Source organism: Trichoplax adhaerens, genomic scaffold (assembly GCF_000150275.1).
Source record: "Trichoplax adhaerens TRIADscaffold_13 genomic scaffold, whole genome shotgun sequence".
Lineage (NCBI taxonomy): Eukaryota > Metazoa > Placozoa > Uniplacotomia > Trichoplacea > Trichoplacidae > Trichoplax > Trichoplax adhaerens.
The window spans coordinates 291198-308668 of record NW_002060955.1 but is presented as its reverse complement, the minus strand read 5'-3'; the positions used below and the strand labels follow the sequence as shown (position 1 = coordinate 308668).

Sequence of the window (17471 nt, the reverse complement as noted above, 5' to 3'; positions counted from 1 at the left end):
ATCGTACTGTACAGTTGAGAGTGTGTATTAATAGTGAGCTTATAACAAGTTAAAAAAAGATAGAAATAACTTTTTCTGGTTTAAGCAGCATTTTGAGCTAATGTCTTTATTACATCTTGAATTTGACTTTCGCTCTTGTTAGCAATGGTATAGACTTCCTCTTTCCCGTATGCTATCAAGAATAATAGTAGTACGATTAGCAAAAGATCCTGTTATAGCCTGATTAATATTAGATGTGATCAATTCCAACATTTTACGCTAGTGCAGCTTCAAATACTATTGTAAAACAAAGATGTTTTTAAGTTTTAAGGCAACGTTTACATCATCTAGTGTCGATACCATTCTATAGAAAAGCCATAAACTAATTTAATAACCAATTAAATTTATATCTATCAAGTATCCATATCTCATGTTCTTTGGATAACCATCATATGATCGAACAGTATACATTTCTAAAAGATTTACTGCTATTTATTATGCTTGCAGTATTTAAGATTCAAGTCAATATGAAATGTTGCTACCAAATACAAATTTGGCTTACCAAAACGAGCATACATCTTTGCTTCAACACCGCTGCATTCTCGAATAAGTATAGGCAATTTTGGATTATCCTTCTTCAATTGAACATAATTCTTCTCGATGAATTGCCTATTACATGAAGAATATTTCAAAATTAAACGAGAACTATAATGGACTACATAAGAACTAAAACGAAAACTTTCTAGTCTTATTTAGAATTTAATTGATATGCCTGCGTTGTCACAAATCGCTTGGATTGTTTTGACGATAGTTCAAGAGTAGAACATTGATTGTATCAATTTTAAAAGTGCTTGTCTAGTTACGCTGAGCTTCAACTCAAGAAAGAGATAGTAAATGCGTTGTAATCTTGTTATATCACTAATTACAGTTCGGCTTAGTTCCATGGTGATCGAATTGGCAGTCAATACAGTATCACTTGTATGAACAACAAGTATGAATCAAGCGTAGAATAATCTGAATTGAATCCAAGCTATTTATTGAGTGCCTGATCAAATGGACTTTATAATCGATTATTCTGTCGCATGTACTCCTATTCAAGAAAATGCATATTGAAACTTTAGCATTGGTGATAGTGAATCAGGAAGTAACTTATCGCCCCGAGTGGATCTGCATGTTTCATCAAGACGAAAAATCAATCATCCGAATACAGTATGGGTAGGAAAATGGCTATCAATACGTATACAGTTGCTTCCTCGAAGAGAGAATAACATCGATTCATCGAGTTCATTTTTACTGGTTTAACGTTCAGCAAAACCAGCAGAATTTTCTCTAATAATTATACTAAGCAATCATAACTGCACTATAATATGCCTACGGTAGTTCACTCTCGGCTACCCAGAGTAATCTCTTGCACACTCAAGATGTTGTTTGCGCTAGGAGTTTCCAAGTACACGAGTACAACATTCAGCTAATCTAACGTTTACTAGCCAAACGGCGCTGTTGAAGCTACTCTTATCCGAACATATTTTCATAGTGAGAATCATTTGTATTTCCAATTGCTGCATCCTATAATGTAGTCGTCTCTAATTACTGCAAATTGCCGCAGCAGAATCCACAATTAGACTCCTATGAAGCATCATTTCGCAATATCCTTCTCGTTCAAGACGGAATCTCAAATGGTTTCCAAGGCCTAAAACGTTCTCGATTTAAAACTCCTTCTATTCGTATTACTGCATCACCGATCGCGTCCGGCTATCCCTTAATCGATGCATAGAGATATCAACCAAACAATCATTTGATAGTGGAATTACTCACCGTGCTCCTTGACTACTTGAAGACTTTTGGCAAAGATGGATTCGCAATTCTCTGACCGTTTGCGACAAAGCTGGCCGCCACGACATTTTGATTGCTCTAGCAGATGGAATAGAGTGGGGGGGGACTATGGGCTGCTGTTTAGCCTATATTGAACTGGGCCAAATGGAACAAAAGCATACATCACTATGGATGGAAAGAGCCGCACCAGACAGCTATTTCTTCATTCCGAGAACGCTACTGGTATCGTTACGTCTCGTGGCGTACAGTACAGTACAGTACACTTGAAGTACAGTACGAGGCTTCAGACGACGGTCCGGACAGGACCAGCCCATCAAGATCTCGCTTGTACTATACTGTTACCCAACCATAGCATGCTGGCGGATGGACGGACCTATTTTTGCCAAAGAAGAACGTAAAATATCGAAAAATGGCTACTTGGTCTAATTTTAAAAGATGGACGATCTTATAGAACTGTTTCCAAGAAAAAATTTCGTAACAGATAATAAGGTTCAATGTTAGACTATTTAACTTAGAAAAAAATCAGTTAATTCAGTCAAAATCGATCATATTGCAGTGTTTGGACCAAGATTTGAATGACATCATGTCTGTCCGTCCAAGAGTGATCGAGTTCTTGCACAATGCACGGTGTCGTCAGTGTGGTACACGTAAGTGTGTGTATATACAGACAGACGGATGCAGACATCCTGTACTCACTGCACAACAGTACGCAGAATCAGTCCAAACACTTCGAACTATAGTATACAGCGTGGTGTTGTCTTATTAGTAACTACGTAATCTATAAATTGATATATTTGAAATAGATCAAATAAATGGGCAAGTTCCCTCAGCTTATGCAGACTATAGAACTTGCTTATTATCTCTGATCATGAATCTATAAAATTCTAAATTCATTTTATTTTTCATGATTCAATTTTATTTTGAATCTGCAAGTTGGCTTGGGATGTTATAAGGGTATCAAGCTGAAGCAATGGTTCGGACGAGGCTAATTTTGAAATTTCATTTCGCTAATGGAGATAATAATAGACTTGAATCGAGCAAATACCTATTCCAGTCTGCCAGCATGCTTTATTTTCCAACTTAATGCTGACAGTACACTTGAAGGCTGCGACACATAAATAAATTATTATTTATTATTATTATTAGATAATAATAGATTTGAATCGAGCAAATACCTATTCCAGTCAGCCAGCATGCTTTATTTTCCAACTTAATGCTGACAGTACACTACAAGGCTGGGATATATTTGGATCAATCGTAGACACTTCTGCCCGACTAGTAGAGGTATTGGAGTTTCTTTTACCGCTTTCGACAGGTGTTCATATTACTGTAATTAACGGTGCGCTTAATCTCTACAACAGTAGCATAATAACATACATTCAAGTACTGCTAGCTTACAATACTCCCATAACGAAAACTGTCATAAGGAGACGAAGTGACTATCCATTCAATTTATAAAATGAAACAAAGTAATAAAGATGTACAGAAAGTATAACCGCTGCTGCAAATTTCATCCATGCAGCTGCTGACGTAATATTACATCTGTTAATATCAACAAAATAGCCATCTTAGGCAAATAATGGAGTAAATTAAAATATAATTACAACATACTGCATCATTGAAATCATTGTTCTTGAGCATTCATGAAATCTTATAATATTGATATCGATTATACCTGCAAATGTCCCATCCAATATGTACAATGACAATTGCAGTCTAATCTTCTCCATAGTAACATTGCTTAGATTATTTTTATCGCCTACTGGTTTCGAACTTATATCTGCATGTCAAAATAACTCATTATTTTAAAGAAGGATTAACCATTTACTATTTCTACTGCCATCGGTTATAATCAATCTGATTTAAGCATGTTGAACACCTTTGTGAGTTATGAAGGTTGGCTAGTTGTTATTACATCCTATTGAAAAGTAAAGCGATTGATTAGCGAATCATTTTCAAGAATGTACAATAACGTATCTAAAGATAGCATTGTTCACCATGAATAGATACCATAAGTTATCTATTGAAAAACATAACAGGAAACAATAGCTATCTAGTAAACGACTGTCCTAGCAATACAAACAAATAAATGACTCTATAGCAACAATGATATATTCGATGTCATCGAGACGCCTTGATTTTCATCATTTTACAACTTAATGTCATGATAATATAGGATAAATTCTCTTCAGTAGTCATCAATGACATCCATCTTTTAATTTACATTGAATGCTGTTTCTATATTTTCAATCAATTGATTTTCCTCTACTTTTCATAAGCGACCAGTATTGTCTACCAAGTATTTAATATGGAGAAGAATCAAGGAATACGGTACTTTTATTTCAATAATTAACAGGGATCAGCCACGTTATAACGTTGTCAAGTTTCATCTTCCTGACATAGAAAATAACAGATATATTCCAAGGTTTATTATTATAGTCCACTGAGCGAATAGATTTAGTCTGTAAAGTGGAAGTTAAAGCTATTATAATGGCTCAGCGACTTAATTCGACAGCTAGCGAACAGCCAATTTCCGCGTTACGAACTTCTCTGCGAACAAAAACGCGTTTACGTACGCGCTCGGTGTTGAGAAGCTTTAGCGTAAGTTTTGTAAAATTGGAAAACTAAGAAAATTGATATCATACACGTATTATACATTAATTTTATGCAATTAAGACTATCTAATTGAATCATCTATATCTGTTATTAGCTACCATATCGTACAACTTGGTCAATTCAGAATTGTCCATTTACACCATTGTAACAACATTTTGCAATATAGCTTAGTTCTATCCACGTTTTATTCTCTAACTGATTGTTCTTTAAAGTTAAATAAGGACCAATTTACTTACAGTCTATCACATAGTCGATTAAGACATAAAATGTAATGGTTATCGATTGGCACAAATCTACTAGCTCGATCGAAACTGCTAATCCACTTTATTTGCGTACTTGCAAATCTTTAACATAACTTTATCATAGTACTCCTTTTGACAATAATATTTCAAGAATTACACGTTAGATAGAAGAAAGCTGTCTTGTAATTAAATACGTGGGATAGTTTTAGAAAGAACTTTTTATACTGAAAGGATCCTATCATAGCCCAATTTTTTCTTATAAGCTTTACTTAGTATCATACTGTATGTTGACGGAGATTAATGTTATAAGTAAATGCGGATGAAAGTATCAATAGTTACAGAATCACCGATATGTTATTCAATTTAATTCCAAATCTCGATGAGAGATTAATGCTTTTCCAATAATATTAGGGGAAAGCAACACATCACTTCTAATACAATTTTTTATATCAAGGTACGCTTTATTAATGTTCTACTATGATGTTAAGAAGAAAACTAGCCTATCCAATATTCCTTGAAAGTTTCCGTAATTGAAAATGTAGTGGCGTTGTTGTAGCCAAATTGCATCAAAATTTATCGACATTATTCTATTATGACGTGAACGTTAACTCTCTCATTTATACTAATCTATAGGGGTATAACACAGTTCAAGCCATTTCTTGTAGCTATAAATTAAATTAAAAGTAAATCTTTTATAATTTGATGTTGTTTATATGTAAAAGCTTTACATAATGCAGAATCAAATAGACTACATAGGCATTGCCTTGAAGCCGAGTTCAGTCCTAGCAAATCCGAATATCAATATAAAATCTGTCACAATCAATTGCAAGCTATTAGTAGATTTACTAGGAGAATACTACCAGTATGTTGTCGGTTATTTATTAATCACTCATCGTTTAATCTACGATCTATGACGATTCACTTTCTAGACTCTACAACAGAAAGCTAGTTGAATTACATTAAAATGACGAAAAAAATCTGGATAATGGGGCTAATAATTAACATTTCATTCCTTGATAGTTGTCTCGAATATCTAAAGAATAATCAATTAAAGTTAAATTTCCAATAAAAATAAAGACTTATTGTTTAATAGGAAGTCAAATTAAAAAAAATAATAAGTTAGGTAGCATTTCTATATTTTAATTAAGCGTTAGTACATTAGTAATTTTAATCTAAATACTGTAATACAACAAAAATTATACTATCGTTTTGTCTATTGTAGTGCTTGCTACAATTGAGTTTCAAGAAGCAATAGCCGCTTGCAATTGATATAGGAAAATACGATTGTAGCTGATGGAATCTTAAGTTTATTATTTTAATTACCTGAGAATTGCTATACCGATTAATAGAAAGCTTAAAAATCTCGTATTACAGAGTGGATTGTCTAGCAGTTGCAAATTTTGAAGCACTTGTTAATGTTACACAAAGATATGGAAATCCTTGTTATGATGGTGGGCGGATCATATCTCAGGTAGTAGGGGATGGCAATTAGCAATATAGCCGACATTTAGTTACAATTCCGAAGCATTATCAAAATACTACTAAAGATTCAAATAAAATAAGTACCAATGTCAAATAAAAGATCTCTAGAGCTAATAAGATCATTACTGATTAGATCTAGCAAAATGATTATAGCCATAAATATTAGTGTTTATTGCCTATCATATTACTTTCAATAAACAATAGTAGTCGTCTGAGTATAGCTAGATTAGGCTAAGATTTTGAAGTATTATCAAAATATCACTACAGATCACGATAGGAAGACTATAGATTTCAAGTAGGAAATCTCCAGAGCTATTGAAGATGAGCATTGAATTGATCTAATAACACAATTGTATCGGTATCAGAGGAATATATTGCATATTCTATTATAACCGGAGGACGATGGTAGATGTAATGATATAGTCAGATTGTACTATAACTCCGACATATAATCAAATTTTACCAAAGATCCATCTAGGATAATGAAAAATATCAAGCAAGAGATCTCTCCAGTTATCTAGACGATTACTCTACATATAGCGTATATTATACGCATATCATATCATTGCTAGTAGAAGATGACAGTTCTAGATGTAGTCAGATTTAGCCATAATCTTTTTACTATAATCAAGATAATACTAAAGACATTGATAGGAAAACTAAATTGCAGGGTAGTAACTGAGAAGCCAGCGTGACATTGATTTGTAGCTCTAATGATAAAAAATTAAATTGTCGAAATTATATTAGTGCATTACCATTTTTTTCATCGCTTGATCCCAGGCTCAATTCGAACTACTATTGGGATACAGCCAAGATTTAGTCTCTGTCACTTGAAATATTGCTATTACTTGTATACTACTTCAAGTCGACATAAGGTAGTAGTCGCGAAACTAATATGACAATGCATGAAATTTACTGTAACTACATCAAGATGCATTGATATTCTCATTGCTTGTAGCTGGATTAAAGTGAGGCAGAGTTAGGATTATTTCTTATAGCTTCGCAATGTTTACATTGCTTATGTACGGTACTGTAAAAAAATTGGTGAGGTAGTAGCCATGAAAGTAGTACGAGAGTTATTCGTAGTCCTGATGACGAAAAATTTAAAGGATAGAAATTATAATATTAAGCTATGCTAATGTTTTATCACTTGTGGCTGGGCCATATTCAATATAGGATCTCTACTGAAATACAATCGAAAACTTTATTCTCTGAATTTGTAATATTAACATTCTCTGTTCACCATTTCAAGACAAAGTTAGGTAGTAACTACGAAACAAATATATAGTTATTGATTCTTTAAAATTGAACTTGAATGAAATGATGCATGTAGCGAGGTCAATTGATATTTTCACGCTATGCCATTGGATCACATTGAATAAATATTAAGAGACAGTTGGGATTGAATTTCTACAACTAGTAATATTAATAACCACTCGTTTACTGTTTAAAGACAAAGTAAAGTGCGGTAGTTACTATCAAAGTAGTACAGTAATAATTCATCACTTGATTACGATAAAATTGCAGAAATTCTTATCCCAAATAAAACAGCACTAAGTAACCTAATTTTAATATTTAAATATCAGGCAATCGCCTTCTTATCCATTTATTGACGTCATAGGAACATCTATATACTTGAGCTGATTAAAGATATCAATTCAATTGTCTATGAAGATTTAGTTGTTGACCTTTTAAATTGGATTACCATGAAGGAAAATGGAAAATGGTTGCATAACTTCTTGTTGTTTGTAGTGATTGCAACTTTTTATCAAGTAGAAAAATTGACTCATAAGCTTTACCCTAGAGGCTGCTATTGAAATATAGATAGAAAAATTGAATCACGCCTTATAACAAAATTGTTTTCCAATATCAAAATAATAATATAAATTGTATTTATATTAATAACGCCACCTACCCTATTGATTTGAAATTAAAAGGTAACGCTATTGCTCGTCAATTTGCAAGAAAGTAAAAAAACGAGAAAACAAACATCATTTTAAAAAGATCGTTTGTCATTAACGAGATTGTATTACTGCCAAAGGTTATAAATTGAATTTCCATATCGGGTTTAAGACTTCTGTATAGATAGAAACGTATAATAGAGAATTGTAACAGTACTACAATCGTCGTTTATCCCAAGTCACATTGTACTCGACCCTTTTGATGCTGATTTATTGTCTTCGCCAAGAGTACAATCCTGTGTTGTAGTTCATTTTCTTTTCAATAATCTGAAATCCCCTTCGGCAATGTTGCCAACTGGTAGCTAAGGACTACATATTCTAACCTACTTCGTTGTTATTCCTATTAAAGTCACATAACAAGGGTTTGAATTCTAAATCTCATCATTATCATTACCTTAATATTATTCCGTCATTAGTAAATCAAGAATGCCCTGGATGATTTTATTACAGAAAAAATAAATCTTCATTTCTTTTCTATGTCCTCTACTATCCACTTTTAATGCTAATTTAATTAATGTAAATTAACATGCCTGTGCATCCTACATCTTTAACTCGATTGAGAATACTAATTGGTAATCGAACTCGTCGTAATTCACAGGATCGAACCAATAATCCTATCACTAAACCCGCAAAAGCTAAAATACGCGTAAGTTATTAAATAAATCACTAATTCGATTGAATTCTATTTTGCCTAATTACATTGTTGGTATTAATTTTAACGTACATTTATTGTTACTATTGGTGTTTAAATGATTAATTGACGCTAATTTCCTTTCTCATTTTTTACTAAATTAAAATGAATACAACTTTTCCATCATCTCAAAATTGAGTAAACTCTTCCTATTTTAGGGTAGTACAGAGTCACACTAATTTAGTGAATAAGTTCTATTTCGTTGAGTGATTGAACTATTCTCGGTTCTATCGCTTACTTCATCAGATTATAGATAAATACATATTCATTTTTTTATTTAGAATAATCCTGTGATACTTTTGAAACATAGTCTACGCTGTTTACTTAACTGCTCTAATAGAGCTGTTGCAATTCGAAGTCAGAATACTGAATAAATACTGGCTTTTAATCGAATGTTGTAATTTAATATTTTACTACAATAGCTAGCTAGAAATTTAAGGTAAAATAGTGAAGCAAGTCATCCAACTATTTCCTATAACTAGTTAATGCTAGCAACCATTATTGTCTCTCGATTATTTTAAATCAATCTAGCAGCCATCATGATCGTTCTCATTTTATGATTGTTTTTTCTTGCCAATTAGCGAACAGTTAGCTCTCTAATATTATTCGTGCGGTCATATTAATATTCTTTCCTAACAAGGAAGCAGTATTGATCGTTAAATTATAATGTAGATATAGCTATTCGATGTTCGTCTAGGTTAATTTGATTTATTTTTCATGAAACTATTTTGTTAATTTTTCATTGCACTCATAGCTGAAAAAGAGACTCTTGATCGATCTGCTATTATTTCTCTGTTTTGCCTACCCCATAAATTCATTTTCCTAAACCAAACTTTCGGTCAAGAATTTGATTTAATAATCCTTTATTACACTTGTCGATATCGATCAAGTCGCTACACCATCTAAATCAATGCTTATACTCAGCATTCCTAGAATTATACTTAGTCCTAGTTAATAAGATAAAGTAAATGAGGCCTTTAATGACACGAAATAACAAATTGATTGATGACACTCTAAGCCATTATTGATACAAGATAAAGATTTATAAAAATATCACAGATTGATAACCTTATTAGTATAGGTACTGATATAACTTTCATTTACATAGCCCTATAAGCGATTTCAAAACTTTGCTAAATCTGTGAGAATTATTGTTACGGCATGCATCGCTGTAAGAAAGTAAGTTGATAACTTAAATTATTCTCCCTTACAAGCGGTTATATTTTATCGTTGTAAAATCTAAAAACGTTTTCTTTTCGCAATGATAGGGAGGTTTCAGCAAAATCTGGAGGATTATCATTAGCTGAATTCCAAACTGATATTGAAGCAACCTTTTCAGAAAGTCTAGCATTTCATCCTCTGTATATAGTTAAAAAGCAAGAGGTAAGAATTTACAGAAAGGTAGTTTTACTTTGAAAGAAGAAGAAATTTTTAGCTTGCAAGTCTCTTGCATGTAATTAATGAATGAGTACCAACTTGGAAGGATTCCTAGAGTAATTTAATGCGCAATGCTGTCTTATAGCCCAAAGGTAGCGAGATCTTAAAGAAATTATTGGATATTCCAGCGGATAGGAGAACAGATGCAATTATTGATGATGTAAGTTGGAATATGACTATTTAATAATTGTACTGTAAGGATTCCATTGAATCAATTAGATCAGAAAGTACCGGTATTCGATTGAAAGCACAATTATTTGAATTATTTAGTGTTTATAAGAAGGAAGGATACTGGAACGATAGTATTAATTAGAGCCAAGTAATATCAGATAGCCATTGATAGCTTGAAAGATTAATGATGAACATCTGCAAAGGATATGTAATGCATAACTATCGCAATAATTAGTTCCTTACTTTGAAATTCAATATTTGTTTACAGATTTTATCGCATGTTCGTCGACTGAAATCCTTCACTATGTATTCCAACACATTACAGAGGCAGCTATGTCAAGTTTTACGCTATGAAAGGTATTTCTTGTAATGAATTTTACGGCAATAATTCTACTTACTGAAAATTGATCTATTGACTCAATTTAGCTATGGCAAGAGGAGAGTAATTGTACAACAAGGACATCTACCGATTGCTTATTATTTTATTCTCTCTGGAACGCGTAAGTTGATCTAGATAAAATTATCCTACAGATAGGAGAATTTCCTATAAGTTGATTGACTTACAAGCTACATATTGGTGTTCAATATTGAATAATTAATTTCAGAGTTATTAACCGCAAATATTTCCAAAATCAACTGATTCTCTCCTTAAAATTTCTCCATTATTTTATATTCAGTTTTAGTCAATATAACCGATAGCGATATTCGCACTAATCAGCCATTCACTCGTACAGTTCAAGAAATTGGTGAAGGAAAAAGCTTTGGGGTAAGACTTGATCTACTAATACAACTAGCGTAGTGATGGAAGTTATCCTAGTAATCCATCACAGCAAACTTGCAAAGATCTTCTATAGTTCTCATTATAAAATACTTATTAACTCTGCTATCTGCGATGCTCATAATAAAGTTAGTAGCTTGATGGCTAAATAGGTCAATTTCTATGTTATTGGAGTATTTCTTAGCTACGTCTTTCTTATTATGATTTCATAGGAAGTGGCGTTAATAAATGGATCAAGTCGAACTGCAACAATCGTTAGTAAAGCTTTCGTTGAGTTATTAGCCATCGATAAAGAGGTGATTAAAATGGATCTTAATAGAGAAATGATCTTATTAAGATAGCTCGAAGGGCGCAAGGCTTACAGCTTAACCAATAATTTTTTAATAGGATTTTCAAAAGACAATCTATCATACATTTCTACAAGAAAAACATGCTAATTTACAATTCCTAAAGTAAGATGATGAATAAATCTGCTAAAAAAATTTAGTCTATTCTAAAGGAGAGCTTCTACATTATCATGTTGAAATGAGTAGAAATTATTAATCAATTTCGTAGCTAAAGATAAAATAGCTCGATCTAAGCCAGCGTTAAGCTTGAATTACTAATAAAATTTTAGATATTTATAAGAACAATTGCTTCAATCCTTAAAGATTTTAATCGGAGCAAGGATTTATGTTTCCATATCTCATCAATTAGTGTACTTATGAGAATAGAATTACTTTCTTCCCTTCAATTCTTCCATAACATTGACTCAGAAAAAGTCAACTATTACACTAAAATTACTTCATCACATTTTAGATTCTTTCGAGAATAAAATTGCGTCCATCATTAAAATTTCTTAATAGTTTGAAGGATTTAATATTCCATATCTCGTAAATTAGTTCCTAAAGGATAAATAAGCCAGCCATTATCTTGGATTATTTAAGATTTTTTGATGATTTTTTGTTGACTTTAATAGAACCGCAGTAAATAAGATTAGAAATATTATTATCGATTCATTAACATAAAATATCAGCTTAACATTTGCTAATATTTTTTAATTTTCTTTTGGGCAGAACACTTAAATTATTTGAATTATGGCCAGTTAAGATTTTATACAATCGTGCAGATTCATTTTCCTATCATCATTATCGGTAAGCCATACTAGATAGTACAATACTAAAAGAAGTATCGAAGGAGAATATCTTTATTAAACTAACAAATCTTAAACATTGTCTTGTAGACCTGAATCTGTTATTGTACAAAATAGCAATGATTCAAGATGGATTGCTATAGTAAAAGAGGTAACATGAGTAGAACTAATATTATTTTGCTATCGTTTTAGGCGAAATGGGCTCGTAAAATGAGGTTTTAATAGGTATGATAATTAATTTATGCTCTATTATTGGCTATTTTATAGGGAAAGTGTAAGGTAGTTTGTAAAATAAAGAGACCAGCTCTAAATCAAGGCAAAGTAAGAATCCATTCCTCCAAACCTAAATACTCAACGTATCTTCCTACTTTGCGGCCACTACCTGTAGAAGCTTCTAAACATATTGTTGGTGAGTTCTAAGGATATTCGTGCTTAGAATTTTTTACATCATTACTGACGATTATAGTAAAAGTTATAGACTTTAAAGAAAGAATAAATCTGCTAAATTTCAATCTAGTTAAAGTAGAATTATGTGATTGCTGAATTTATTGGTCCTGTTTTGTAATTCACTTATAGTCGATGGTCCTGACAAAGATCGACTCGATCCTGCAACCCAAGTAAGAGAATAATTGTTAAGCTTATAAAATTGATCATAAATCATTTGATAAAGCTGCACTGTTTTCTCGTACCACCGAAGTAATCTCAATGGCTTTAATTAAGCCTACTATAACTTGCCTTTCCTGTAGTATTCACATATATAATCTTGCAAAAATAAAATTCATCTCATGCTTAAAAATATAAAATAAATTTTTATGGTGTGGTACCGAGATTGTTTGCTACAAGGCTTCTGTATCTATCTTTCCATATTCAGATATAATACTTGGAACTAGATTTTTTCTTTTTTTTAAATTTAAAATCTATAAATTAGCAATGCCCCATTACACTCAGGTTGATAGCCTGAAGAATATTTCATCCATCTTTCTGCTCGTTCCATCGAGATTGCTTGAGAGAAGGCCAAATTTTACTACAAGGCTATCGAGCTGATAATCTATATAATTAAAACGGCTGAAATAGGATTCGTTGTTTACAGATAAAATACTATTTTCTATTCCTAGCTTTTGGTGGTCAGAATTAAGATAATTAAACATCCATTTGAATTTAATTTTTACGTATTATCTTACTTTAGCTCGTAAAGGACGAGGATGTAATTATGCAGGAGAGTGATACTAACATGTTTCAACGCTATGGCCAGTCGGAAGAGGAAGCAAATAGAAGAAAGAAATATGTAGTATGTTTATATTCGTTACCCATAGAGAACTTCTCGATTAGCTCAACCATTTTAAGTTAAGGAGTATTAAAAAGATAACCTGTTTTACTTCCAGGAGATATTACATAAAATGGGTAATGCTCATGCTGGCCATTTTCGTAAGCGAAGCTGTAAGTTATATCCTCTTTTAATGAATTCATCTTGATTTTCGAAAGTATATTTCAATATATTACATTACAATCGTATTTGGAAGATTGATTTCCATTATTGCTTTTATTATGCTGGCACAGTATCGGAACCACCACTGCCTACTCGACAGCACATGCCGATGATTAAGAGGAAGCTAGTTCTACAGAAGAATAAAGTAAGTCATATTGCCATCTCGAGTCATTTTAAAGATTTCAACTTAGTTTACGAAGTTTTGTCTATCGGCTATCTGTATAATGTTATATCGACATTTAGTTCGAGTAAGACATTATAGATTAGTCTATATCCAATCTTTGATATCCAATCGACTATAAATTATTAAAACTGAGGCCTAGTAGAACTGATTATGATTTTACTATCTTATAGGGAAGCTATACTAGAAGAACTCAGAAAAAGTCAATCTTTCCTCCAGTACAAGAACAAACTGACGATATGTTTGTACAAGTTTCAATACTTAGAAGTGGAGGAATATTTGTAAGTTTATAATAGATATATACGTTGTACATCTTTAGGCTGATCATAATATTTTACGAAGCTTTCCAAATTTACATCAGCTTTATGAAATAGATTCATAATTGATTTTTACAGGGTTTGCAAAGTATTGTTAACAGAAATGCCGTAGAAACTGCTCTGGTAGGCATCCGTAGCGGATAAAATTTCTTTTAGTAGTTTATCATTTTGTTACTTATATATTATATTAATCTATTTCTACATGTTTATAATTTCGATAAACAGACTTTTTTGACATTTGAGGTCGTAAAGTTTGCTCTAGCGGATATAAATTCAATAAATGACTTATTATTCTGCAACTTATATTTTACTATGCTCTGATATATTTATAATAATTTACAATTCTGACAAATAGTCTTTCGGTAAATTGATGTCATAAAATATTAATAGTTTAATTAATCACAAGATTAAACAAGATTGATTCATCTTCAAACTATAAAGTATTGATTTAGAGTTTGTTTAACCAATATTAGTATTAAGTTGCTGTATATTAGTTTTGTGTCTAATATAAAGCTGAGAATGTCCGTGGTTGCTTACATCATTTCGCTTTAGTCTACAATATTGGATATTATAGATCGAAATACTTAGAAATAGTCTTTGCATAAATAAGGATTTATACCTAATTAGGTTATAACAGTTTTAACCATGAATTATTGCATTTAGATCAGTGAAGGAGCAGAGATCATCCTCGTTTCCAAGCAATTATTTTTGAAAGAAGCAAGCAAAAGTGTATTGACTATATTAGAAAATTTGGTAAGTGCGCCTCTGTAACAACAAACACTATCTAAGAAATCGTTCATCGTCCATCATGTCCTATTCCTTAAGAAATACTAATTTAATAAAATACTATAAGATTTTTATTTCATTCTATTGATAAATAAGTAAGCAAATCGAGAATAGCTAGTTATGTAACTGCACGTAGCCAAGATTTCTAGAATAATTTTGCTAGTTGATATAGACAGCCATGAATAATGCTGAAATAAATACATCTAGATCTCCATATTAGAGTTGAATGGTGAAAAACTCTAATCTAGATCCATATCTGCTGTGAAAGGATAGGATTAAATGCGTAAAATTTTATATAGCACTTGGATAGTAGCAATTGTAGAGATATTGTTTAAAAAATTTCATGAGACTGATATCTTGAGAGATCACTGGAGAAATATCGATTCTGCACTGTAATAGATAGACATCAAAACAATAATGCGTTAGAAGAGATTTCAAGATACTTATCGTTTTAACCGTGCATTATTCGTAATATAAGTTATATGCGTAAAATTTTGATTTTATGGGATAAATGTATCTTGTCTAACAGTTATAACTACAATTTTAATACTCTATTTATCTTCTCCTCATGATATAGACAATCCAATATCCATCAGAGGTAGCACTCCAAAGGGAATTGCAGGAACAGCAATCATGGCATAATTTTAAGAGATCATTGATCACAGATATTATGGAATATTCTAAAGAATGTAAAGACGTGAATGCTTACTTAAATACAATAATGCATTCTTAACGCCAATATTAATACTTATAGTTAAACTAGATACACTTTCGCCTCGACAGGATGCTCAATTCCTGATCTTAATTTGATGTAATATTATGTATATATATATTTGTTGAAAAAATTTTTCTTTTTCCAGAGTAATGATTTTATATGCATAAATGTACAGTAAAAAGATCGACACTATAACACGGATATGGTACCTATAAATTGATTCAAAAAATAGAATAAGAAAAAACCCACTGCATTTAGTTTAATTGAAATTTTATAACGTAAGTAGCCTTAATCATTTATCCGAAGCCTTTAAAAAACTTTTCATAATAGATAATGGCTATTTCAACGGTTAATGCACTAATTTTATCCGATTTCTGGCTACCCTTTTCATCAATTTATGATTTTTATGTTTGTTTGATAGCTATGATATAGCAGTGGGAATATGACTTGAAATGGTCATGATTATGGACAATAAAATGGATATTGATTATTTATAGCGTAATTTAATAGTGTCGATTTTTTAAGAATAGAATAGAACAGCTTTTTAGCAGCATTACAGGTGCTATTCGATTTTTATAAAGGGGAACCCAACTATCCAGAATCCATTCGGGAATTTCTTTACTAACGGTTCACTTATTCATATTTAAGCTTCTAGTTGCAATTACTGCGCTGTTTCTTCTTGTAGCATTGCTAATAACTTACTGTGATTTACATTACAAGGTTAAATTTGTGATTGATATTTCGATTGTATTATTTAATGATTGACACAGGCACCAATCTAATAATCAAATGTCAACTTGAATCATTTTGGTGCAATCTTAAAATTATTTTAGAGCTTCAGAACTGTAATTGCAGGCAAGGATTCTTAATATCGGCTAGTCTTGAGAGTGAAAAATCAGTAAGATGACAGTAATATCTAGGAAAATCAAGAATGACAATTAGGCCCCAGGATAGTGAAGATGATCAGCGACTTAGCATCCATTGAACTACTCAATTTCTTTAATAAAATATGACCAATAAACTGATTAATCCCCTATAGATTTGAGTACAGTTAGATATAAGGATAAAAGAAAAACAGCTTTTGACTTAGTTTTTACTAAACTATGCAGCTTTATCAATAAAACATACCTAATAAACTGTTTTATCCGCTATAGATTGGAGTTCAAATAGATATTGAGATAAAAGAGGAAACAGTCTGCGACTTAGCATCTATTAAACAACTCAATTTTATCAATAAAATATACGTTATCTAATAAACTATTTTGCCTTCTACAATTGGAGTAATCTTATTATGCCACGAAGAGACGGAGAGAGAATTAATCTAATGTAAATAGATACTGAACTGGATATACCCTTTAACACCAATAATTTAGTTTCCATTTTTAGTTTATAAGAAAGAAATAGTATAGATTTGATCAGCTGAATAAAATTTTATTTAGAATGCCCGTCTATAATTCCAATTATCTTGAATTGTTATACAATAATTCGGTACTTATTTATAAAATATGGTCTGAGGCTCCACATTTAGAATAAGAAAACATTATATCATTCTCAACAGTGACGATAGTATTCTACCTTGATAGTTAAGCACCAAAATTGATTGAAGATTTAAACATCAAAAATGCTCATGTTATAAATTATATGACGATAGTGAGTTATCTTGA

At 31.6% G+C, this 17471-nt stretch overlaps 2 protein-coding genes across 2 annotated transcripts; one reads left to right on the top strand and one right to left on the bottom strand.

Moving 5' to 3' along the window:
* Positions 1-542: 542 nt before the first annotated feature.
* Positions 543-1880, bottom strand: TRIADDRAFT_8840 (uncharacterized protein; the record flags this gene model as incomplete). The annotated part of the gene is made up of 2 exons (XM_002115953.1): positions 543-648; positions 1795-1880. Coding segments are annotated over 2 exons (192 nt in total), but the record flags the coding sequence as incomplete, so codon positions are not given.
* A 6759-nt stretch (positions 1881-8639) lies between these two features.
* Positions 8640-17060, top strand: TRIADDRAFT_59967 (uncharacterized protein; the record flags this gene model as incomplete). Its single annotated transcript, XM_002116034.1, has 22 exons — positions 8640-8759; positions 9913-9983; positions 10073-10187; positions 10327-10401; positions 10681-10769; positions 10839-10912; positions 11090-11178; positions 11403-11486; positions 11578-11642; positions 12246-12323; positions 12413-12473; positions 12590-12731; positions 12899-12939; positions 13509-13610; positions 13705-13759; positions 13880-13953; positions 14163-14270; positions 14385-14429; positions 14970-15059; positions 15670-15781; positions 16578-16705; positions 16962-17060. The coding sequence occupies 22 exons, from the start codon at positions 8640-8642 to the stop codon at positions 17058-17060; spliced, it is 1917 nt and encodes a 638-aa protein (XP_002116070.1).
* Positions 17061-17471: the final 411 nt, after the last annotated feature.